General features: G+C 41.6%; 2 protein-coding genes and 1 long non-coding RNA gene across 6 annotated transcripts; 2 read left to right on the top strand and 1 right to left on the bottom strand.

Annotated features, from left to right (window-relative positions):
• Positions 1 to 295: 295 nt before the first annotated feature.
• Positions 296 to 4,751, bottom strand: LOC112228142 (radial spoke head protein 6 homolog A-like). The gene is made up of 7 exons (XM_024393264.2): positions 4,325 to 4,751; positions 4,011 to 4,239; positions 3,588 to 3,890; positions 3,045 to 3,494; positions 2,804 to 2,948; positions 1,396 to 1,513; positions 296 to 1,267 (listed from the first exon to the last, which is right to left on the bottom strand). Exons 1-7 carry the CDS (start codon positions 4,417 to 4,419, stop codon positions 1,027 to 1,029), a joined length of 1,581 nt encoding a protein of 526 aa, XP_024249032.1. The 5' UTR covers positions 4,420 to 4,751; the 3' UTR covers positions 296 to 1,026.
• A 2,591-nt stretch (positions 4,752 to 7,342) lies between these two features.
• LOC112228879 (heterogeneous nuclear ribonucleoprotein U-like protein 1) lies at positions 7,343 to 16,525 on the top strand. Of its 4 annotated transcripts, none has more exons than XM_024394597.2 (16): positions 7,343 to 7,485; positions 8,041 to 8,303; positions 8,460 to 8,834; positions 8,928 to 9,144; positions 10,553 to 10,626; positions 10,715 to 10,854; positions 10,995 to 11,094; positions 11,225 to 11,337; positions 11,441 to 11,707; positions 11,829 to 11,951; positions 12,048 to 12,176; positions 13,586 to 13,754; positions 14,652 to 14,909; positions 15,010 to 15,176; positions 15,292 to 15,465; positions 15,560 to 16,525. In XM_024394597.2, the coding sequence occupies exons 2-16, from the start codon at positions 8,078 to 8,080 to the stop codon at positions 15,659 to 15,661; spliced, it is 2,634 nt and encodes an 877-aa protein (XP_024250365.1). In that variant the 5' UTR covers positions 7,343 to 7,485; positions 8,041 to 8,077; the 3' UTR covers positions 15,662 to 16,525. The 4 variants fall into 4 exon arrangements, with proteins under 4 accessions (XP_024250365.1, XP_024250362.1, XP_024250366.1 ...); XM_024394594.2 differs by having other exon boundaries at positions 8,041 to 8,327; XM_024394598.2 differs by having other exon boundaries at positions 7,344 to 7,485; positions 8,041 to 8,213.
• A 931-nt stretch (positions 16,526 to 17,456) lies between these two features.
• LOC112228143 lies at positions 17,457 to 20,678 on the top strand. Its single transcript, XR_002949995.2, has 2 exons — positions 17,457 to 18,237; positions 20,016 to 20,678. It is a non-coding gene; the product is annotated as an uncharacterized LOC112228143 (long non-coding RNA).
• The last annotated feature ends 2,119 nt before the right edge of the window (positions 20,679 to 22,797 follow it).

The following is a 22,797-nucleotide window of genomic DNA, read 5'->3' as shown; positions in this document are numbered from 1 at the left end:
CTATCTTCTGTATACCACCCCTACCTTGTCACAACACAACTGATTGACTCAAATGCATTAAGAAGGAAAGACATTCCACAAATTAAAATTAAGGCACACCTGTTAATTGAAATGCATTCCAGATGACTACCTCATGAAGCTGGTTGAGAGAATGCCACAAGTGTGCAAAGCTATCATCAAGGCAAAGGGTGACTATTTGAAGAATCTCAAATATAAAACATATTTTGATTTGTTTAACACTTTTTGGGTTTCTACATGATTCCATATGTGTTATTTCATAGTTTTGATGTCTTCACTATTATTCTACAATGTAGAAAATAGCAAAAATAAAGAAAAACCCTGGAATGAGTAGGTGTGTGCAAACTTTTGACTGGTACTGCATATACTTATTGAAGGCTCACCCCACATGTTCTGACATGGCCAATTAAGGACAGGAGCAATTACTGAGGTATTCAGTTACTTGCCTGCTTCATGTGGAAAGTAATAAACAGTGAAGTCTGCCTTGCCAACACATCTGACTACGGTCTGATGCCTAAAAAAGTATGACAAATAAATGCACAAACATTGTTTCATTAAAACCTGGTATTGGGGTGGGACACTGTTGGATCGTGGTGGGTGAGGGTGGGTTGGATTTGGTAGGGGATCAGTGTGTGTTTTGCTCTCTACCTGTTTGTCTGTATTTTCTTTAAAAAAGGACTAATAAAAAAAACATGTACAAGCATTGTTCTCTCAGTGGACGTTGCTGTACGAATTGTTTTATTTGTTCTTAATAAATTAGGGGCTCTATTTAATCTATCGCTGAAGCGTTACAGATTCCGCAGTAGAAATGTAAAGGTCATTTTGAGCCGACATACGCGGCGTTTACCATGAATGCAGTCTCAGCTAAAGCCGGAACTTTGCCTTTAAATTTCAATCACGCTGTAAAGCTGAACTTTGCGACGCGGATTGAACAGAGCCCTCGGGCTTTAGTCAATAGTAAATGTTGCCTATTTTGTAATGTAGTGTTTGTTAACAACAAAGTCATCTTTAATCATCCTCTTCTTCCTCCTCCTCTTCATCTTCACCCAAGGCCTCTGTCTCTTCTTGGGCAGCCCTCTGCTCCTCCAGGGTTGCTTTCAGGGCTTGCTCTTCCTCCAGACTGGGGTCCAGGGACTCTGTGATCTCTGGCCCACTTTGGTATTCTCTCTGGGGAATTGTTGGAATAGTTGGGATGTACCCTTCCCCTACAAATTTCAGGCCCCAACCAATGTAGATGTTCTCAAACTTCCTAATTTAGTAAACAAAAAAAACATATTTATTCGATTGGGGATATTGTCTGTATCCCACAGTTATAATAATATATAATACATTACCCCTACAAAGTTCTACAAATAAATAAATGACACTCAATCTTACTTTCCACTGGCATAAGTATAAGCCCCCGGCCAGAGGTTTGAGCGCAGCACTGCAAGAGCAAACTGAGAGATGAGGGTGGAGGACATCTTGGAGCTCCAGGGAGGGGTGTTGGTAGTCTCTGAAATGCATACACATCATGCAGCTGAAAGGAGTTTAACACATAATCATAATAGACATGCCACCAGCATGGAGTGAAAATGTAGGCCAACCAACAGACTGAGAATAGACCAATGATTATATATGAATGGACAAAGACTTTGCTCACGTGACACCATTAATTCCTATGTGAAGACTCAATAGCGCATTGAAGCCAAATGAAGTTGGTTAAGATGGCATCTCATGGAGACATAAAATGCGCAGTTTGAGCTGAAAAAGGCTATAAGGATACGCCTGACGCCCAAACTGATATAAAATGACAGAATTGATCAAAATTAGGTTAGGGTCTGGGTTAAGGGTTTGGTTAAGATTAAGGTATCGTCTAGTCGGTCATAGCCGCGGGAAGTAGGGGTCCAGAGGGTGCTGCAGCATCCCCTGATAAATTGTAATGCCAAAACTATATATCATTACAAAAAATCTAACTATGCCTTCATTACTCCGGCCGTCATGTTTTTTCAGCTAAATCGGTGAACTAGGTCTTTATGGTGACTAATGAGCAGGTCAATATTTTTCCTCAATCCCCCCTCCCTCGCCCATTGGCAGATATTTCTCTACAGCACCCCAAACCATGGAGTCAGTGTAAGCGTCAGCTGTGTCCTTATAGCAGAGTTTCTAAGAGTTTCAGAGGTCAATGAGAGAAGTGAAAAATTCTTCCTTAGTTGTGAATTTTCTATAAATCTAAAGGCACAACCTCGATTTCAGCCAATGTCATATGCATTTCAACATGTTATTACTCCAACCTTGTGAAAGTGACACGCTGACACATTTTTATTTTCATCAAAAATGAGTGCCTTTGATTTGTTTCTTGCTACAAGTTTGATCAGGGATTTCTATTGGAGAAGCAGTTTAAGCCTATCTTCATACCCTACTGTCTTTGCTTATTGTCGCTTCTGTTTGAAGCTACTCCAGGAAGTGGCGTTGCAGGCCAGCTCAGTGCTGCCACCTCTCATTGATTACCTCAAGTTGAAGGCCGACCGGGCTGCCATTAGCAACTAAATTACCGTTATAACTTCTTCTCTGTGCGATTTTAAAATAATCGGTTCAAGGACATACATCTGGTGTATTAGAAGCAATTATTGGTACCATGATTGTCTTCAAATGTTGTATTTATTTACACGAAGATTGACATATTTCCATTCACTATAATGGGGGTCCTGTTTTGTGCAAACAATGCCTTCAGTACCGCGGTCGGACTTTAACTTCCATGGCTTCAATGAGAGGGGGCAGTTGTTCTCCGCTGGAATATACTGACCTGCATCCTCAGAGAGTGGAGTGAGGAGGGGAGGCCCCACCTCTGGATCAGGCTCATCAGGCTCCTCCTCCTTCTCCTCTTCATCTCCTTCCTCCTCAAAGTCATCCTCAGGCTTGTCAGCCAGGTTCACCCACACACAGCGACCCTAGGAGAGGCCATGTGATCATTTTCAGGGCACAAAAAATGGGTTAAAAACGGCTTATCAGAATCACATTAGAAAAGGAATTTGTTTGAGTGTTACCTGTTGAAGGATGTGCTGGACATGATGCACCCAGGTGGATAGAGATTCTGCCATTTCAGGAACAGGAATTCCCTCAAAGTCAGAATTCTCTTCAAAGCTGTCTCGGGCTCCCTCCTCTTCCTCCTCACCTTCCTCCTCTGCAAACTGATAGAACCCGAGGGGACTGACCTGTGTGCCGGCAGAGATGCGAGCAATTTGGGCTCGCAAATAGTTGGCCTCATTGCCAGGAAAAGGAGGATAGCTGATGATGGGGGCATCCAGTCTCCCTGTGAAAAATTTGCGGATGTGGCGTGCAGCTGTGATCTGGGTGGGAGTGACAGTGGGCAGCTTCACCCAGGGAAGGCCAGGCTCTCTGCACACAAAGTAAGTAAACTTGTTCACACCTGTGCGATTGTCCTCCTTTGGCACCACAGGCGGGGGCTTGAAGGTGGATCTTGGGAGCGTATCAATCTAAAATGCAAAGTCATCATAAACTTTTCATACATGAAGAAACGTAATATGAAAGCAACATACTGTAAGACAGTCATTTTTTCAGTAACTCACCACTTCCACCACATCAGCTTCCTCATCATCATCCCGAGGTTCTCCATCTCTTTCCTCATCTTCCACTGTTTCCTCATTACCCTCTTCCTCCTCCTCCCCCTCTCTGTACTCGCACTCAGCAACAAGATAGTTGCCCCCTGTTCCTAGGATTTTGCCCCAAAGTCGGCAGCGCACTAGCGGTTGGGAATCCACCAGCTGCTTGAGTGCCAGGAAGACCATCAGCATCTCCTCTCTACCCAGTCCCACTCCAGCCTGCTCGAGGAAGAAGCCAAGCTCACTCACATTGGGAAGTGGTGTTTCTACCTAATGAGACACAGAAGCGTTGAAATAATTATTGATTACACTATACAACTTGCTCATTCATTCCCCAAATCAGTCTTGGTAAAGTGAATGTGCAAGGACCTGGGTCATTTCTTCTCTTACCAGTTCCTCCTCTTGTTCTCCATCATCACCCCCTCTCCGTGAAAACAGTAACCTCTGCTGCTCAGCCAGGAGCTGTGCAGCCGTTGCCAGTGGCATGTCTCTCAAGGTGCTCTGCTTGTCCTGCAGAAATTCCTGCTTCACCTCACGGCTCATGTCTTCAATTATGTCAACCACATTTTCTGGACGCTCATCCATCACCTTGGTCAGTAATCGTGAAAGATGGTCATAGCTGGAAAGGTTGGAGAACAGTGTCATACTCACTTAACTAGCACGCCACCTTCACTATCCACTATGGCAATCATATAAATACTCACAGGTTGAGGTTGCTTTTTGTACTATTCTTGAGCATAAAGGCCTTGAAGCAGATCGCTGTGTGCTCCCTTTGGTTGTTCAGTGCTCCCTCTGCCATTTTTCTTGCGTTCCTAACAACTCAACAGAAAAACGGTCCTGTGGTGAAAACAGATTGCTTAAGACCCAATACGCACCACTGTCGTGGTTAAGTTAAGGATGTTTATCAACACTTTTCCCAAACGTTTAAACTTCCAAAATCTCAAAAGATAGCCATCGGGGGGATGCTAGCTATCCGAGTTCTTGTTCTTCACCAGTAAAAAAAAACACAGCGAGCAGCCCGTTGCTAGGGTAAACAATACTGTTGCTGTGCTCGTGGTACTTTGCTATGCATAGAACGTCCATCAAGCGGCAGCACATCCTTCACCCCTGGCACTGCTGACCTGCAAACCTCCAAAACGGATCCTTAGCTGACCCTAACCAATTCTGAAGTTAAATGTCAGTTTGCAGGTCAGGTGTGTCTGTATAGCCTTTCCCTCCTAAAACAGACTTGAAAAGTTAAATGACTTGCAGGCATTCTCAATCAAAAACCTTAAATAACGGTTGAATTCACCGTCCACCTTTGACAAAGAGGTGATCAGTATATGCATAGGCTGTACGTTGTTTATTTCAAATTGGCCACAATGAAAAGACATGGGACAAATATTACAAAACAAAAAAGCTGTTTTCTTTTTTTCTCATGACAGATTTTCTATTAAGGACTTTCAAAACAAAAATCTATTACATTTTAGTAAATATTTTCCCTACTAGATTGCCCCAGTGCATTAGGCAATTTCATCAAATACAAAACTAAGGACACATAACATAGATATTTTGGGATGAACAAGAATCAGTGTCTACTTTCAATAGGTTCATGGTGTTAAGAGCCAGTACAAATATAGAGGTGCAGTCACAATTTTGCAACTGTTCATCCTCAGTTTATAATATTCTTCTTTACGCCCTTCCGCGGATGGAGCATAATTCAGCATTTCCTGTGCCAGTCTCAGGTTCTGTGGTACTGTCTTTCGATGACCACTTTTAATTGGTCAGTGACATCTGAAGGTTCGGTAGGTGTCTCCTTCATTGGCTCCCACTGTCTCTATAGGGTCCGGAGTGGGGTTCTTTTCCACTACTGGCCAATCCACCTGGTAGAAACATAATTGAGTTATATTATATACCATCTATCTACAGTATATCTAATAATATTTCAGCATGGCTGTCATGAGTGTCATTTTGAGGGGATACCCAGAGTGACTGTAGATGATTCTGCTCGTTATCGGTTGCAAGATACCAGTTGTGTCATTAAATCTATACCTTTTCAAAACTTTCACATGAATACAACCAACCACTGTACCAGAGACAAACAACTATAGGATTACCTGTAAACAATTATGTCTGCAGTTTCCTTTTGTTTAGCGGGGGCTGCTCCTCCATGGGCTCCTCTTCCTCTTTTGTATTTGGCACAACATGCTGGACTGGTGGCTCTGGCTCTTTCAGCGGTGGTGGAAAAGGTTCTTGTTGTACCGGATGGGGTGCGGCCCAGATGGGTCGCAGATGTATGGTCAAGTCCCTGCAGTGGGATATGGGATGGTTGATTTCAATCAACCTGGATTCGTATTATTCTGTATGTAAATCTGATGCATTTTAGTATGATATGTAACGTTTCATATGTTATGTATTCATTTGTGATGTCCATCACCCATTTTGTATGATATGTTACGGATTATATGTATTATATTATATGTATTATATGTATTATATTATATGTATTATGTATTATATGTTATGAATTTGGCTTAAAAATCCTTCTTTAACCTGTCTCCTCCGCTTCAACTACACTGATTAAAGTGGATTCAACCGGTGACATCGATAAGGAATCAGATTTTCATCTGGCTTTACCTGGTCAGTCTGTGTCATGGAAAGAGCAGGTGTACCTAATGTTTTGTACATGTTCACTGAGTGTGACACCTGCTCTTTCTACGGCACAAGCATTTCGCTACACTCGCATTAACATCTGCTAACCATGTGTATGTGACAAATAAAATTTGATTTGATTTGACAAAAACTGACCAGGTGAATCCAGGTGAAAGCTATGATCTATTATTGATGCCACTTGTTAAATCCACTTTATTATATTTTGCCATTGAAAAAGCATATGATACAATGTGGCGGGAAGGTCTACTGATTAAATTGAATGGAATGGTATTATAGGGAGAATGTACACCTGGATTATGGATTTCTTGTTTGACCGAACCTTCCAGGTCAGGGTGGGATCGGAGTTATCAAGAGAATATGAGTTGGAAAATGGAACTACACAGGTTGGTGCTATTAGTCCTATCTTATTATTTAAAAAAAAAAATGTATTTCACCTTTATTTAACCAGGTAGGCTAGTTGATAACAAGCTCTCATTTGTAACTGCGACCTGGCCAAGATAAAGCATAGCAGTGTGAACAGACAACACCGAGTTACACATGGAGTAAACAATTAACAAGTCAATAACACAGTAGGAAAAAAAAGTCTGTATACATTGTGTGCAAAAGGCATGAGGAGGTAGGCGAATAATTACAATTTTGCAGATTAACACTGGAGTGATAAATGATCAGATGGTCATGTACAGGTAGAGATATTGGTGTGCAAAAGAGCAGAAAAGTAAATAAATATAAACAGTATGGGGATGAGGTAGGTAAAATTGGGTGGGCTATTTACCGATAGACTATGTACAGCTGCAGTGATTGGTTAGCTGCTCAGATAGCAGATGTTTGAAGTCGGTGAGGGAGATAAAAGTCTCCAACTTCAGCAATTTTTGCAATTCGTTCCAGTGACAGGCAGCAGAGAACTGGAACGTCATGTTGATGATTGATGATCTCTTTCTGGATATCGGACAGGGGGGCCTTATATGCAGATGATGGTTAGTTAAGAGAATATGGAGGCATAGATAGGTCGTGACCGGTCTCACACTCCAGGACAGTAGGTGGCGATGTATGCAGCTGTCAGTTGGTAGCGAGTCACCAATAAAAACTTAAAGAATAAGAAATACAGCGCAAAGATGTTTACAGCTTCGTTAGCGACAGAGTCGTCCATTTTGTTTTAGTTGAGTTGGTCGCTACATGAATCTCTAGCAAGGACATTATAGGGGTGAGGAAAGAGGTTAGTAATGTAAATTCACATGACCTAGCTACACTATACTATCTATGGGCTCTCGAGTGAAGCAGCGGTCTAAGGCACTACAGACCCTGGTTCGATTGCAGGCTGTATCACAACCGGTCGTGATAGGGCGGCGCAGAATTGGCCCAGGGTAGTACGGGTTAGGCCGTCAATGTAAATAAGAATTTGTTCTTAACTGACTTGCATAATTTAAATAAAGGTTAAATAAAAAAAACATTATTCTATACAGCTAGTTATGTTGGTGTGACGTCAGACCTAAACTGGTTCTCCAGTAGAAATCTACCTAGCTAGCTAACTTTAAGAAAACTGTTGGCTTTTGACCCGTGCGTTGTTTCGCAGTGTATTGTATGTTTTTGCTACGCGAGCGATGTCCATGCATGGTCTTGTAATGCAACGAAATAGCGAGCTAGCTAGCTCAGGTGGGACAATAATGGGTAACTAACTACAGTAAATAGCTAGTTAGCTAACGTTACTACTACTAGGCGGTTAAGTACATTTCTAAACTGAATTCCTTGCCTGTGCATTAATTTCGTATAGATTGGAATTTCTGATCACTGAAGAAGTTGCATGAAAAATGAGTGGAATCAATGTGAAGAAGCTCAAAGTCAACGAGCTGAAGGAGGAGCTTCAGCTGCGAGGCCTGGATACTCGTGGGCTGAAGGCGGATCTCGTCGTAAGGTTGCAGTCAGCACTTGAGGCCGAGGCTGCAGGTGAAGGGGATGGGCCACCGATTGCCGATGTTGGGGAGGAGGGGGATCAGCAAAACGATATTGGCGGAGACGCTGGAGATGGTGATGACGGTACAAATATTGGGGGTTCAAAGTGTATGTAGACCGTTGTAAGATTGCACCAATACGGCCACTGTTGTTCACAGATTGTTTGCAGATGAAACTGCTGTGCTACTCCAAATATGTAAAACAAGCAGCTTGTGATACTGACACTGTTTTCTTTTTTAGTTAAAGATGATGGGGAAGAAGAAAAATATATTAAGGACAAGGAAGTGCAGTTTGTCCCGCAGGCTGATGAGGAGAATGGTGATAACGAACAGAGTGAAGAAGACAGCCGGGATGGGGCGCAGATGTATGGTCAAGTCCCTGCAATGGGATCTGGGGTGGTCGATTTCACAGAAGATGTGGTGGAGCCACAGATTCCGCAGGCGTATGAGTCAGACAAAAGACAAGAGCCAGAGCCACAGGTGCTAGAACCGGAGATGGAGGAACCGGAGATGGAGGAATCTGTGCAACCAGAACCTGTGCAACCAAAGCCTGTGCAAAAAGAGCCACTGGAGTCGGAATCAATTGAGCCTGTGGAGATGCCTGAAATTAAGCCAGGTCAGTAATAACTTGTTCATGCTTAGTATATTCTCTCAATTCACACTGTTGCTCAAGCAGTAATTATTGACAACATTGACCTCATTGGTGCAGAGGAGTTTGTGATGAAAGCAGAGTTGAAAAAGGAGCAGGAGCAGTTGAAGGAAGAGAAGGAGCCCCAGCAGCCAAGGGCTTATCATCCAGAGCCAGCCAATGAATGGGAGGCTGAGCAGGCGACCCAGGCCAAAACGGAGGATAACCGACACAACCGTAAGAGGCCATACGATGAAGGCCGTGGCTATGGATACTATGAACATCGGGAGGAAAAAAGGTGTGTTAAAATGTTTCTAAGTGGAACAATTTTGAAATAGGGATGGGGGTTTAAAATAATTTCGCTATTCGAATAGTATCATGAATTTTTGTTGGATATCCGGATATTTGAAATGCATGTGTTGTTTAAAAAAAAACTGCTGTGCGAGGGGAAAGGCTGGTGCTCTATTGCTGCATCTGCGGAGGTGCCTGTGAGGTTGGAGCGAGCAGATGCAGGCATAGAGAGCCTCTACTTGAGTACAGCCAAGACTACCTAACTTGTTGCAGCCACAATGTTATTTATCATCCCAGATAACAGTGCCTGTCTTGACTGGAGTAGCCTAGAGAGGCTAGCTACACTGTATAGCTAGTTGAGGCCACATTTAGTGATTTCTCCCCAACCCCATTCGGATAAAACAGCCTACCTGTTGGTTGCTCGTTGTAGCCTACTCCTTCTAATTTCGCTAACTTTTAATTCAGTCCTTTTATTCCATTTTGCATTGCAATTGTGAACTCTCACTACTCTTGCTACACATTGAGCCGCTTTGATTGGCCAACATAAACAACAAGCTACCAACGTGAAGGCTATCAGTATTTTTTCTTTTATGAAATAAAACATTTGAAATGTCATGGTAGGATACTTGTATGGATACTTGTATGACATGTATCACATGGATATTATAATTTAATTTAGAATAAGCATTTCCGGTGTTAAAACAAGTCCATAAAATGTTTTGTCACAACAAATTATACTCACACAATATTCCAATACTGATTCCAATTCCAATAATGACACTGACTCTACTCCAGCCACTTTAATCATGGGAATTGATGGGAAATGATGTAAATATATCACTAGCCACTTTAAACAATGCTACCTTATATAATGTTACTTACCCTACATTGTTCATCTCATATGCATACGTTGATACTGTACTCTATATCATCGACTGCATCCTTATGTAATACATGTATCACTAGCCACTTTAACTATGCCACTTGGTTTACATACTTATCTCATATGTATATACTGTACTCGATATCATCTACTGCATCTTGCCTATGCTGCTCTGTACCACCACTCATTCATATATCCTTATGTACATATTCTTTATCCCCTTACACTGTGTATAAGACAGTAGTTTTTTTTGGAATTGTTAGTTAGATTACTTGCTCGTTATTACTGCATTGTCGGAACTAGAAGCACAAGCATTTCGCTACACTCGCATTAACATCTGCTAACCATGTGTATGTGACAAATAAAATTTGATTTGATTTATTTGATTTGATTTGATTTGAATACTAACGCCCGTTTCGGATATTCCAATAACTGTGCACATCGCTAGTTTGAAAACTACTTCACTAAAGTGTCTTGAAAACATTCTATAGAACTACACCTCTAGCTTATGCTCCACACTCCCGTCACACAGGGGACGTTCTCCCCAGCCTCCAGCAGAGGAAGAGGAAGAAGATTTTGATGACACTCTTGTGGCCATTGATACTTGTGAGTGAAAGTACTATGTTTCGGGATTGTAGTAGGATTTTTAAAAATGGTTTATTATTGACTTTTGATGAGGTTTTGTTTTTTGCAGATAATTGCGATCTGCACTTCAAGGTATCACGTGACCGGTATAGTGGATACCCGCTGACCATTGAAGGTTTTGCATACCTTTGGTCAGGTGCACGAGCTTCCTATGGCGTCAACAAAGGGCGTGTCTGCTTTGAAATGAAGGTAGAGTATTTCCTTTTTAAGTGAAGTTGCATTTCACTTAGGTGCTTTGCAGATGGAATATTCCTTTTTAATTATTTTTTGCTGTCAAGTCTCATCCGATTTTTCGGAATAATAATTTGGTGCATGTTTTTCTTGCCCAGATAAACGAGGAGATCTCTGTGAAGCACCTCCCCAGCAGTGAGCCTGATCCTCATGTAGTGCGCATTGGCTGGTCTCTGGACACCTGCAACACACAGCTCGGTCAGTTTTTAATTTTTTTTTTTAAACGCTTCTGTACTGCTGGAACACTTGGGATTATGTCATTGTTACTATCAATATTTCATGTGATTTGAAACAACACACAAACTCCTGTTTTTACTGCTTATTACAGGTGAAGAACCGTTCTCTTATGGCTATGGAGGAACTGGCAAGAAATCTTCCAAGTGTAAATTTGAGGATTACGGGGAAAAGTTTGGTGAAAACGATGTCCTTGGGTGCTACATTGTAAGCATTTGTGATGGTGCAGAAGATTCACTTAGATTCATCTGACTCATAGAAGCTGAGTACTCAATAAGCCTAAACGTTTTCCTCTCCATGTCTTGTTCAGGACTTCGATAGCGGCGAGGAAGTGGAGATGGCCTTCTCAAAGAACGGCAAGTGGCTAGATGTGGCCTTCCGTGTGTCACGGGAGGAGTTGGCCGAGCGGCCACTCTTTCCCCACGTTCTTGTGAAGAACTGTGCCATTGAATTCAACTGTGGCCAGAAAGAGGAGCCCTTCTTCCCCCTGCCTGAGGGATACACCTTCATTCAGAACGTCCCTCTGGAGAACAGGATGCGGGGGACTGTTGGGCCTGCCTCCAAGGCTGACTGTGAGGTGAGTGCCAGCCATGTTGGATCATGAATCTTTTTTATTCGTTAGACTAGATTGCTTCTGTCATCAGTAGCTGTGAGGTGCCATGACCAATTGCATGTTTGACCCTCTTGTTTTACCTCAGCTATTGATGATGGTTGGTCTGCCTGCTTCTGGGAAAACCACTTGGGCCTTGAAGCACGCGGAGGAGCACCCTGCAAAGAAATACAACATCCTGGGCACCAACGCCATAATGGAGAAGATGAAGGTCAGTTGTTATCTTTGTTTGAACACAGAATCCTTTAGTCTTGGTCTTTTTTAGTGTCAAGTTCCCCTCTAACGTAATGAAAACCTCCACCCTCAGGTGATGGGGCTGCGGCGTCAGAAGAACTATTCAGGTCGGTGGGATGTCCTGATCCAGCAGGCCACACAGTGTCTGAACAGGCTGATCCAGATCGCTGCCCGCAAGAAGCGTAACTACATCCTGGATCAGGTACTGTCTGATTTCTCATCCCATACTATGTTTTTGTGCTCACCCTCCCTCCTTCCCAACCCTGCCCAATGTTGTTCACTGATGCACATGTCCATTAATGCACTCTGTGATGCGGTCTCTCTAGTGTAGAGGCCTCGATCAACATCTGAACTCCTGGAAGTTATCACCCTGAACATGCTGCTGAAAACATTCTTTCTGTTTTGCTTAAATGAAAGCGGTGTTGCAATTGTATGTTTTTACTCAATATTTTTTGAATATCCTCCCTATGTTCTGTTCTTAAAGAGCTATAAGCTGTACAAATAGTCCATGTCTATAATAAGATGTTGAAAAACAAGTAAACACTGCCGGGTGGTGAGTAAGAAATACACCTTCTGTTGTTCGTTAACTGTAAGATTAGTTCAAGTTTAAACTCTCATCACCTCTGATGTATGATAGTTGATTTATACATACAGACAGCATATGGAACTTTTTTTTAATGTTGTATGTTAAATAAATAAAACATTAAGGTAAGTGAACTAACATGTTTGAATTTTCAGGGCGTTTGCTCAAGTTACTCAAGGTAGGTGAGGTCCTGGACGTTCTAATGGGTGCCACAGTGTGAGTGAGTATTGACAGGTAGGTATTGTCTGTTGTTATTGTCATGAGACAGTTGGGCTATTGACAAAAAAAAAAGGTAAGTTCTGGTAAGTAAATGGGGACCCTGTTATTGTAGGTGAAATATTACCCAACTTTTAAAAATGCTAAATTATTTGTTGATCTTTCTTTTTTTTTTTAGAGGTCATTATCAGAGCAGTGGCGTAGCAAATACCTGTCACATAGAGAATAGTTAGAAAAACAGTTCATTGATTGTCCTTAAGGGTTTACCTGGAGACTATTCAATTGATTTTACAGATTTAGTTTTTCTATTGTTAATTATATGGAAGTGAATGTGAGCTGTGTGGCAGAAGGGATTAATGGGCACATTCATCTATTTGCTCAACCTTGTAAGGGTGCGTTGTAAACATGGCAAAAATATATTAAAGGATGCAGCATATTTTTGTAATAGATTTTTTTTTAAACGCAACTGTTATTTTGTAATGTAGAATCTGGCCTTAAGTAGCTAACGCTCTCAGCTTTTCATTGGAAACGTTGACCAGTTGAAAACTTGCAAGAATTTAGCCAATAGATGGCTAAAATGGGTCCCCAAAGTTCTTTCTCCCAGGAAATGTATTCCAGACACAAAAGTAAGTTGTTGGGTTGTTGGGTTGTGAGAGAACCATATGTAGTTCCAGAACAGTATGGGGGGGTGGACTCTCACTTTCATCGTTGCAGGAATCCAATTTCCCTCCTATGGAACGCAAAGCCATAACAAAAGCAGACAAGTGAACAATAACAAACAGCTTCTACTTTTTTCTTGTCAACTTTGCTAGACAAATGTATATGGATCAGCCCAGAGACGAAAAATGCGTCCTTTTGAAGGTTTTCAACGCAAGGCTATTGTAATATGTCCCACGGACGAGGATTTAAAAGAGCGAACGTTAAAGCGAACTGATGAGGAAGGGAAGGATGTGCCCGATCATGCTGTATTAGAAATGAAAGGTAGGAATTCCATGGATAACAAAAAATTAAAAACCACACAAAGACAATGCATTTCCTATGTTTTTTTGTTGTTGTTTTATCGAAACTTGGAAGATCCCACCCGTCCCCCGCCCCCCTTCAAAGAGCTATTCCCACTATTTCCCCCTTTATCATCTATCATTCTCTTGTTTTTTTTTAACCATTTCTTTCGTCTTTCTCATTCATCTATTTAGCACTGCAAACTCAGGGTGCAGGGGGAAGTCCAATTCAAGTGTTGGTTTGGATTCTGACCCTTGAAGGATGAGATTTTTAATAGATTATCAATTGAAAATTTTAACAAAACCATTGGCAGTGCAATTTCCAGTACCAGGGGAGTGGAAGAAAATCCACATTTATTACTTAAGGACTAACTGAGGACATACGCCCACAGGCTATGCTTCCTTCCGTAAGCTATGCTTGTGGTTTACAACTGAAAACTCTACATATTCATCACTCTCCTTAGTTTTGTTATTTTTCTATGGTCTCCTGAGTGGGGCAGCGGTCTAAGGCACTACAGACCCTGGTTCGATTCCAGGCTGTGTCATTACCGGCCATGATTGGGAGTCCCATAGGGCGGCGCACAATTGGCCCAGTGTCGTACAGGTTAGGTTTTGGCCGTTGTAGGCCGTCATTGTAAATAAGAATTTGTTCTTAACTGACTTGCCTAGTTAAATACAATTCCTCCCTAAACTGGAGCAAATTCTCCCCTGTCCCTTGAGGTAATATTTTGCTATAATTCTGGTATAACTCTCCCCCACTTCCCTCTTTCCCTTCCTACCTCTTCCTAGTATTGTCTATCAGATAGTAATAATGATTTTCTTTCTTTCGACGGTGCCGCTATACTCGTCCTGACAACGCCTACTCCTCTGCTTCCTGTAGCCAACTTTGTGCTCCCAGAAGCTGGTGAGTTTCTTGACGACGTGACCTTCATCGAGCTGAAACGAGAAGAGGCTGACACGCTGGTAAAGCAATACAATGAGGAGGGCCGCAAGGCCGGCCCACCCCCAGACAAACGCTTCGACAACCGCCAAGGAGGATTCCGTGGTCGGGGTGCACCTTACCAGCGCTATGACAACCGTGGTGGCCCCCAAGGGGGAAGGGGAGGCTATCAGAGTCAAGGTGGCAACTTCAGAGGAGGTGAGGTGGAAGGTTTCTGTGGAATTTATTTAGTTTTAAACGTAATTTCTTTTTGCGTGTTAGTGAGCCTACTGAACTGCTTTTGCTTTACACTTTACAGGGTATAACCATGGAGGCTACCAGCAGAACCGCTGGGGGAGCAACCGTGATGGTGCTGCAGGAGGACAACATGGCTACAACCGCAACCAGCAATCTGGAGTGAGCTACAATCAGCACCGCCAAGGACAATATAACAAGGCAGCCACTGGGAGTTACAGCCAAGGACAGGTAAACTGTGTTAAATGGCATCTCCCTACATGTGGTTCTCCCTCTGGAATTTGTTCCTCTGTCAACTCTTCACCAGTCCTTCAAACTTTCTGACATCGTATGTTTTAATTTGTAGCCACAGACATACAACCAGGGATACAATCAGGGCAACTACAACCAGGGTTACAACTACGGCAGCTACAGCCAGTACCCAGGTTACAGCCAAACTCCTGCCACCTCCGCTGCTCCTGTTGCCACTGGACAGACCTACAACCAGCAGCAACAGACCTACAACCAGCAGTATCAACAGGTGAGTCGGGCCAACCTAGTTTCTTAGGTTGTCCCATATATCATGTTCACCTGTCTAAAGCTCTGTTGATAATGTCTTGCTCTCTCTGATCCAGTATGCACAGCAGTGGCAGCAGTATTACCAGAACCAGAGCCAATGGAATCAGTACTACAGCCAATATGGAAACTACAGCCAGGGTTCTCAGGGCACACAGTAGGCATAAAGTAGTGCGCTGATGAGACGGATCTCATTCCCTCAGCAGCATTCCATTGCTTATCCTGCCTGCAGGCTAGACCTCTGCCTTTTCATTGTCATACATATCCTTAATGATTAGCCTGCACTTTCTTATAGCTTACATTTTCAAAAATGTTTAAGGGTCTAGTTTTTCTTCCCTGCCTTTTTAGATACAGGATTTTTATTCTTGCTAAGACGTTAGCATTATGTTTGCAGTAGGTCCTGCAACACTTTAGTAACACGCAGCTTATTTTTCTTGCCTGTTCTAGATGTTGGCTATTTGAAATGAGCAACAGAGGTGTAGTTTAACATGCAGATGTAGGACAGTTTAGTGTTGCGCAGTGAATGTTTATTAGAGCTCATAAAAGGTAGCTGGGATTTGCATGTGTACATTTCAATGTGTTTTTAAGAGATGGAATATTTTTGGACAACATTGTTTTTGTTTTCAAATTTTGCTATTGACATGACAGTTTTTAGTTTTAGATCAAAGAACCATATGTTTTAAAGAAATTGGTGGAGTCTGGACTTATTATTCTCGTTTTGATTTAACCATTAATATTTTGCCCATATTTATTGAAATTGAAGACTGACATTTTGATGACTTTTTTTTTTATAAAAAGAGAGATTGTAAAACCACATTTACCAGCATTTTTCACACCATTTAAAATATTCTGTAACATGTCCCTAAAGTCGTTTTTGAATCTTGTGATCAATAACTAGTTTGTGTGGTTGTAAAACTGTATAAAATGTATGTCAAACAGTATCTGCATATGGTTCTGTGTTCAAACAAAATGTTATCTTTTTGTATTTGAGAATATAATCTGAAGATTTTTACTTCAAAATGTAATTTAATTTGGTTGTCTCTTTTTTTTCTGTCTTGTTTCCTTGAGTACGGCTCACAAAAGTCCAGATTTTAATTATGGATCATTACAAGAACCACACAGCTATAACATTGGACACCTAAAAGTTAGTGTTTTTAAAGGCACATTGTAAAGAAGTAATTAGGTGGCTTGGGGTTAAACACCTCACTGGGTTAAACTTCCTGTAATTCTCACAGAAACCACTTTTCCCACACTTTCATTGGCTGCCACTACTCTTGCTTAACAAAAAAATGTTATTTGTCTCATCTCAAAACAATTTTGATGTACATTGATATAATAATTCCCCCCACCCCCATCATAATGAGGATATTAATAGTGAGATGTGTAATGTCATTTTTACTTTTGATATTAGATTTATTTAATTAAAATACCTAGACTTTAGATTTTAAGTGTCAATTACTCAAATGTCAAAGTAAAACATAAAATAGATTAACACACCTTCAGGGGTCAGATTGCCCTATTGAGGGGGGTGTTTTGCCCTGATCTAAAACAACAACAAAAATTATTCTGCCCACTTCTCTTTAAAATGTGTTTGCTTCCGGATAGCCAGTACTGTATGTACATATCTAAATCTTACCAAAGGTTGCTTTTGGTTCTCATAAAATACATTAAGGGGTAGTTTCCCCCCCAACACTGCAGGCAACAACTAGTATGATTACAAATGCCCCAATGCACATGAGTTAATTGCAATTTAGGTAAATTAAGAACTACACAGAAGTGGATATCTCATCTATATGTCATGTGTGGTGATTTGATACAATGTATTTAACATTCGCATTGGTGCATCATCTTGACTCAATTATCGACATATGGAAACAGGAAGTTACAGTTTCCGTATCTTTGTCAACAAAACATTTGCGAAAGCCTGAATAAGAACATTACTCGCAGTAAGTGCAATAGCTAGTTACATGTTTCAGGGTTTTGTGAATATAATGGGGAGAGATAGGAACAATATGCTATATGGGCGAGTATATTGAAAACTGATTAGATAATGTTGACTTGTTATCTGAAGACTAGCTAGCAGAAGCCATATTGCATGATTGATTTTATTTATTTTATTATGGTGACATGCATCTTCTCACGGATCCCCAGCCCACATGAGCTTATAAAACACTATTTGCTGTAGCAAAGTAAAATGATATATACACACACAGTGCCTTCAGAAAGTACTCCTAACGTTACCCCTTGACTTATTCCACATTTTGTGTTACAGCCTGAATTCAAAATTATTTCAATTGTTCTCACCCATCAACACAGAATACTCCATAATGACAAAGTGAAAACATGTTTTTAGAAATGAACAAATGTATTCAATTAAATACAGATATCTAATTTACATAAGTATTCCCACCCCCGAGTCAACACATGTTAGAATCACCTTTGGCAGTGATTACCGCTGTCTTTCTGGGTAAATCTTTCTCTGCAGACATGGATTGTACAATATTTACAAATTTTTAAATTCTTCAAACTTTTAAGTTGGTAATTGCTAGACAGTCATTTAAGTATTGCCATATATTTCCCAGCCGATTTAAGTCCAAACTGTAATACGGTTGATGTCAACACCCCTCATCGCTGTCTTAAAATAACGAGATGTATCTACTAATCCAAAGAGGAACAGGCGGGAGCTTGACAGCTAAACATGGAGGTGTCTTCTCTGCTTACAGATGTGTGCCATCAGGTAAGGATGAGACAGACTCCGACGGGAATGTGATATTCAAAGTGTCAGCAGAATTGTGCTGTGGATGCACATTTCTCTCACTGACTTCGGTTCAGGTGGAGTCACGTATTGCTGTGATATGACAGAGCCTCTGCTGGACACCAATCTCAACCCTGAGCAATTGGTAGTTTGTCAAAGGAGAGGGTTGGTTTTCCTCATGACAGTGCTGAAGAATGTCTGAGTTTTATAAGCCTTACTTTTCACTAGGTGATTTATTTCTCTATATGTTTTTTAAACCCATTTACAGGCAAATCCATAAAATACATCCAGATCTATTGGAGGACTATTAGTGTCAATGCCAAATGATAATCAAACGTTTTCAGGTTACGCTTCAGTCCTTGGCCTAGGGAGAGAAGAAAAATATGCAATATCGCCTGTATACTAAAAGTAACGTAATATGCAGGCTAAATCTATGTCCACATTAAAAGCACTAGAGCGCAAAGATTGAATTCTAGTCAATGGTGCGCAAACATATTCTCAAATCGGGCAGAACGAGCCAGTGCAGCCCAGAGGCGTGTGCGCAGCACATAAATGGATTTGGTTCCTATTATCACTTGTAGGGCTGCACGCGCACCACCCTGAGCAGTCTGGGCAAGGCACAGATCATATCTGCTAAATATGATAGTGTGATAAGATATTACCTGTCCAACTCTAAGGGCCGTATTCAATCAGCGCCCGGTTTCCCAAAAGCATTTTAAGGCTAAGTACATCGTTAGAGCTTCGTTACATCTCCGAGCTGTTTGCCAAAACAATCGTTAAATTAGCTAGCAAGCTAACTAGCTAAATTTCCATAAACGTTTAATGCTTTTCGACCTGTCCCCAAATTAATATAATTGGTTCAGAGTTTGTTTTGATATTTTAACCTGCGTGTTGTGATCGCGTTTGGTGTTGGGGAACAAAATTAATTCATGCACGCGCGCAGCCGGTTTGGGTTCGGTGTATAACGCTTGGCTCAGACTACCCATAGAAGTGCATCAGTGGATGCTTTGTTGCCCTCCGGCATCACATATACATATTTAGATCTCCGCTAAACATAACATCACATGGTTTATTTGTCTCTCTGGACCACGGATAACTTCAGAACAAAGTTGACAACAAATACAACGTTGCCAATGTCTTTGCAATTGATACAAACAAGCGATGTATAAAATATGCTTCAAATGAAAACAGAACTAAAATAAACAGTAGTCTATTTGCCTATTTCAATCATATTGAAATACGTTTAATGTTCAATTACGTTATATTTTTCTACTTGTAGGCTGTCTGTAATTTGTCTCAATATATTTCATGATGTGTAGCTTAACATAGTTAAAACATTCCTAAGCCTAAATTCCAAACTATCGGGAAATTGGGCTCGGGCCTGTCAACTGACCTGTATCCTTACAGCGCTAAAATACATATTTTTAGTCAGGAGCAAAGAGTTGGCCTCGGGTTGTGAGCTCAGGGAAGAGAACCGAAGAGCAACATCATTTTGAGCACTTAAGAGGGCACAGCAAAGTGCAGTGAGGAAGTCAGAACCAGAAGATGAGTACAGCTCCACAGAGTCAGCAAGAAAATGAGTATGAGGACGTCTGTGTAAATCAGTCAGCATGAACATTTAGCATAATTATATGAAGTGCATATGGATGTAGACTTTTCACAGTAACGCTTATATATCCCAAACATATCTTGTTTAGTTATGTTTATTTGTATTGTTAATAGCTATATTAATGATGAACCTTTTTCCATGTTCTCCACAGCTGCGCAGTGCAGTGCACCTTGTCTCCCCGTCTCTTCCGCTTGCAGCAAGAAAGGACCAGTCTTACATTTTGCTAGTAAAGGCAGGGGGAAAGCATTGCAGTCTACAAGGTATGCTATAGCTGAGTAACTCTGAGTTTTGTGTTTGACTTAAAAAAAAAAATTAAGATAAAGAGAGAAACTGCTCTGATTCTCCTCTGTCTCTGTTGACGGTATTGATGGCCGGTGTACCATTCTGTGGGTGGACGGCCAAGAGAAATTGAGGCCCCCACGCCCGGACTGAGGGAGGAGGCAGGCGGCATGGAGGAGGACGTGGAGAGCAACGTCAGCAACATCAGAACTTTTCTGGAAAAAAAGAAACACACAACTGAAATTATGTGACAGAATTGATCAAAAATGGAGATCGAAAGACACCCACAAGGGGGGAGATTACATAATTCATGCAGATCCACAAAAGTGGCATCCTGACATTTTACTAAAAGTCAAATTCATAAACATTGTGTAGATTTGAATGTGCACTTTCAATTAAATTGTACTATGTTTGATGATGCATGTGTAAATAAGAATGGACTATAACCGTTTTATATAATATTATTTTTGTTGGACAAATAGGAAGTTGAGTATATGGATACAAGTTATTGTATTTAAAAAAAAGTGATAATATATATATGTCTTTACATTTGAATCATTTAGCAGACCCTCTTATCAAGAGCAACTTACAGAAGCAATTAAGGTTAAGTGCCTTGCTCAATGGCACATCAACTGATTTTTCACTTAGTCGGCTCAGGGATTTGAGCCAACAACCTTTCGGTGACTGGCCCAATACTCTTAACCGCTAGGCTACCTACCACCCCGGGAGTGTCTATTCATCGTTTGATTGACATTTCTCAAAATAAAAAGTAATCAAGCTGTATCTGTCTAAATAAAGACAAGTACTTACTTGTACTTTTTTCTTGTTTTGTCATCATGAGAAAACAACTTGCACAGTAAGATCTGTTAACCTTTATCAATTCAAAATGTATTGGTCACATACTGTACACGTGTTTAGCAGATGTCATTGCGGCTGTAGCGAAATGCTTGTGTTTCTAGCTCCGACAGTGCAGTAATATCTAACTATTTCACAACATATACACACAAATCTAAGTAAAGGAATGATGAATTAAGAATATATAAATATATGGATGAGCAATGTCAGAGCGGCATAGACTAAGAGACAGTAGAATAGAATATATACATATGAGATGAGTAGTGCAAGCTATGTAAATATTAAAGTGACGAGTGTTCCATTTATTAAAGTGGCCAGGGATTTCAAGTCTATGTATATAGGCAGCAGCCTCTAATGTGCTAGGGATGGCTATTTAACAGTCTGATGGCCTTGAGATAGAAGCTGTTTTTCAGTCTCTCGGTCCCAGCTTTGATGCACCTGTATTGACCTTGCCTTCTGATTGATAGCGGGGTGAACAGGCAGTGGAATGGATGGTTGTTGTCCTTTATTATCTTTTTGGCCTTCCTTTGACATCGGGTGCTGTAGGTGTCCTGGAGGGCAGGTAGTTTGCCCCCGGTGACGCGTTGGGCATACCGCACTACCCTCTGGAGAGCCCTGCGGTTGCGGGCGGTGCAGTTGACACACCAGGCGGTGATACAGCCCGACAGGATGCTCTCAATTGTGCAACTATAAAAGATTGTGAGGGTTTTAGGTGCCAAGCCAAATTTCTTCAGTCTCCTGAGGTTGAAGAGGCGCTGTTGTGCCTTCATCACCACACTGTCTGTGTGGGTGGACCATTTCAGTTTGTCAGTGATGTATACGCCAAGGAACTTTAAGCTTTCCACCTCCTCCGCTACGGTCCCGTCAATGTGGATAGGGGGTGCTCCCTCTGCTATTTCCTGAAGTCCACGATCATCTCCTTTCTTTTGCTGAGTGAGAGGATATTTTCCAGGCACCACGCTCCCAGAGCCCTCACCTCCTCCATGTAGACTGTCTCGTCATTGTTGGTAATCAATACTGTTGTGTCGTCTGCAAACTTGATGATTGAGTTGGAAGCGTTCTTGGCCACACAGTCATGGGTGAACTGAGAGTACAGGAGGGGGCTAAGCACGCACCCTTGTGGGGCCCCAGTAGCGGCAGGTAGCCTCCCTGAGCTGACAAGGTAAAAATCTGTCATTCTGCCCCTGAGCAAGGCAGTTCACCCACTGTTCCAAGGGGCCAAAGACATGGCCGTTGATTAAGGTAGCCCCCCCCGCACCTCTCTGATTCAGAGGGGTTGGGTTAAATGCGGAAGACACATTTTGGTTGAAGGCATTCAGTTGTACAATTGACTAGGTATTTCCCTTTCCAGTGTTGAGGATCAGCAGAGTGGAGGTTTTGTTTCCTACCTTCAGCACCTGGGGGCGGCCATCAGGAAGTCCAGGACCCAGTTGGTTCAAGCTTAACGATGAGCTTGGAGGGTACTATGGTGTTGAATGCTGAGCTATAGTCAATGAACAGCATTCTTACATGTGTATTCCTCTTGTCCAGATAGGATAGGGCAGTGTGATGGTGATTGCATCATCTGTGGATCTATTGGGGAAGTAAGCAAAGTGAAGTGGGTGACAGGTAAGGTAGAGGTGATATGATCTTTGACTAGTCTCTCAAAGCATTTCATGATGACAGACGTGGGTGCTAAGGGGCGATAGTAATTTAGTTCAATTACCTGTGCTTTCTTGGGTACAGGAACAATGGTGGCCAACTTGAAGCGTGTAGCGACAGCAGACTGGGAGAGGGAGAGATTGAATATGTCCATAAAC

The sequence above is a fragment of the Oncorhynchus tshawytscha genome, linkage group LG30 (assembly GCF_018296145.1).
Source record: "Oncorhynchus tshawytscha isolate Ot180627B linkage group LG30, Otsh_v2.0, whole genome shotgun sequence".
Taxonomy (NCBI): domain Eukaryota; kingdom Metazoa; phylum Chordata; class Actinopteri; order Salmoniformes; family Salmonidae; genus Oncorhynchus; species Oncorhynchus tshawytscha.
This window is presented reverse-complemented; position numbering and strand designations above follow the sequence as displayed.

Bases quoted from the DNA above. Each gene is read 5' to 3' on its own strand.
- LOC112228142 (XM_024393264.2), bottom strand. From the start codon at position 4,419: ATGGCAGAGGGAGCACTGAACAACCAAAGGGAGCACACAGCGATCTGC. The intron at 2,949-3,044 runs GTAACACTCAAA...GGCCTCTCCTAG, and splicing joins TCCAGCACATCCTTCAACAG to GGTCGCTGTGTGTGGGTGAA. The intron at 1,514-2,803 runs GTCAGTATATTC...TATGCATTTCAG, and splicing joins TCCACTCTCTGAGGATGCAG to AGACTACCAACACCCCTCCC.
- LOC112228879 (XM_024394594.2), top strand. From the start codon at position 8,078: ATGAGTGGAATCAATGTGAAGAAGCTCAAAGTCAACGAGCTGAAGGAG. The intron at 9,145-10,552 runs GTGTGTTAAAAT...CCCGTCACACAG, and splicing joins GAACATCGGGAGGAAAAAAG to GGGACGTTCTCCCCAGCCTC. The intron at 11,708-11,828 runs GTGAGTGCCAGC...GTTTTACCTCAG, and splicing joins CCTCCAAGGCTGACTGTGAG to CTATTGATGATGGTTGGTCT.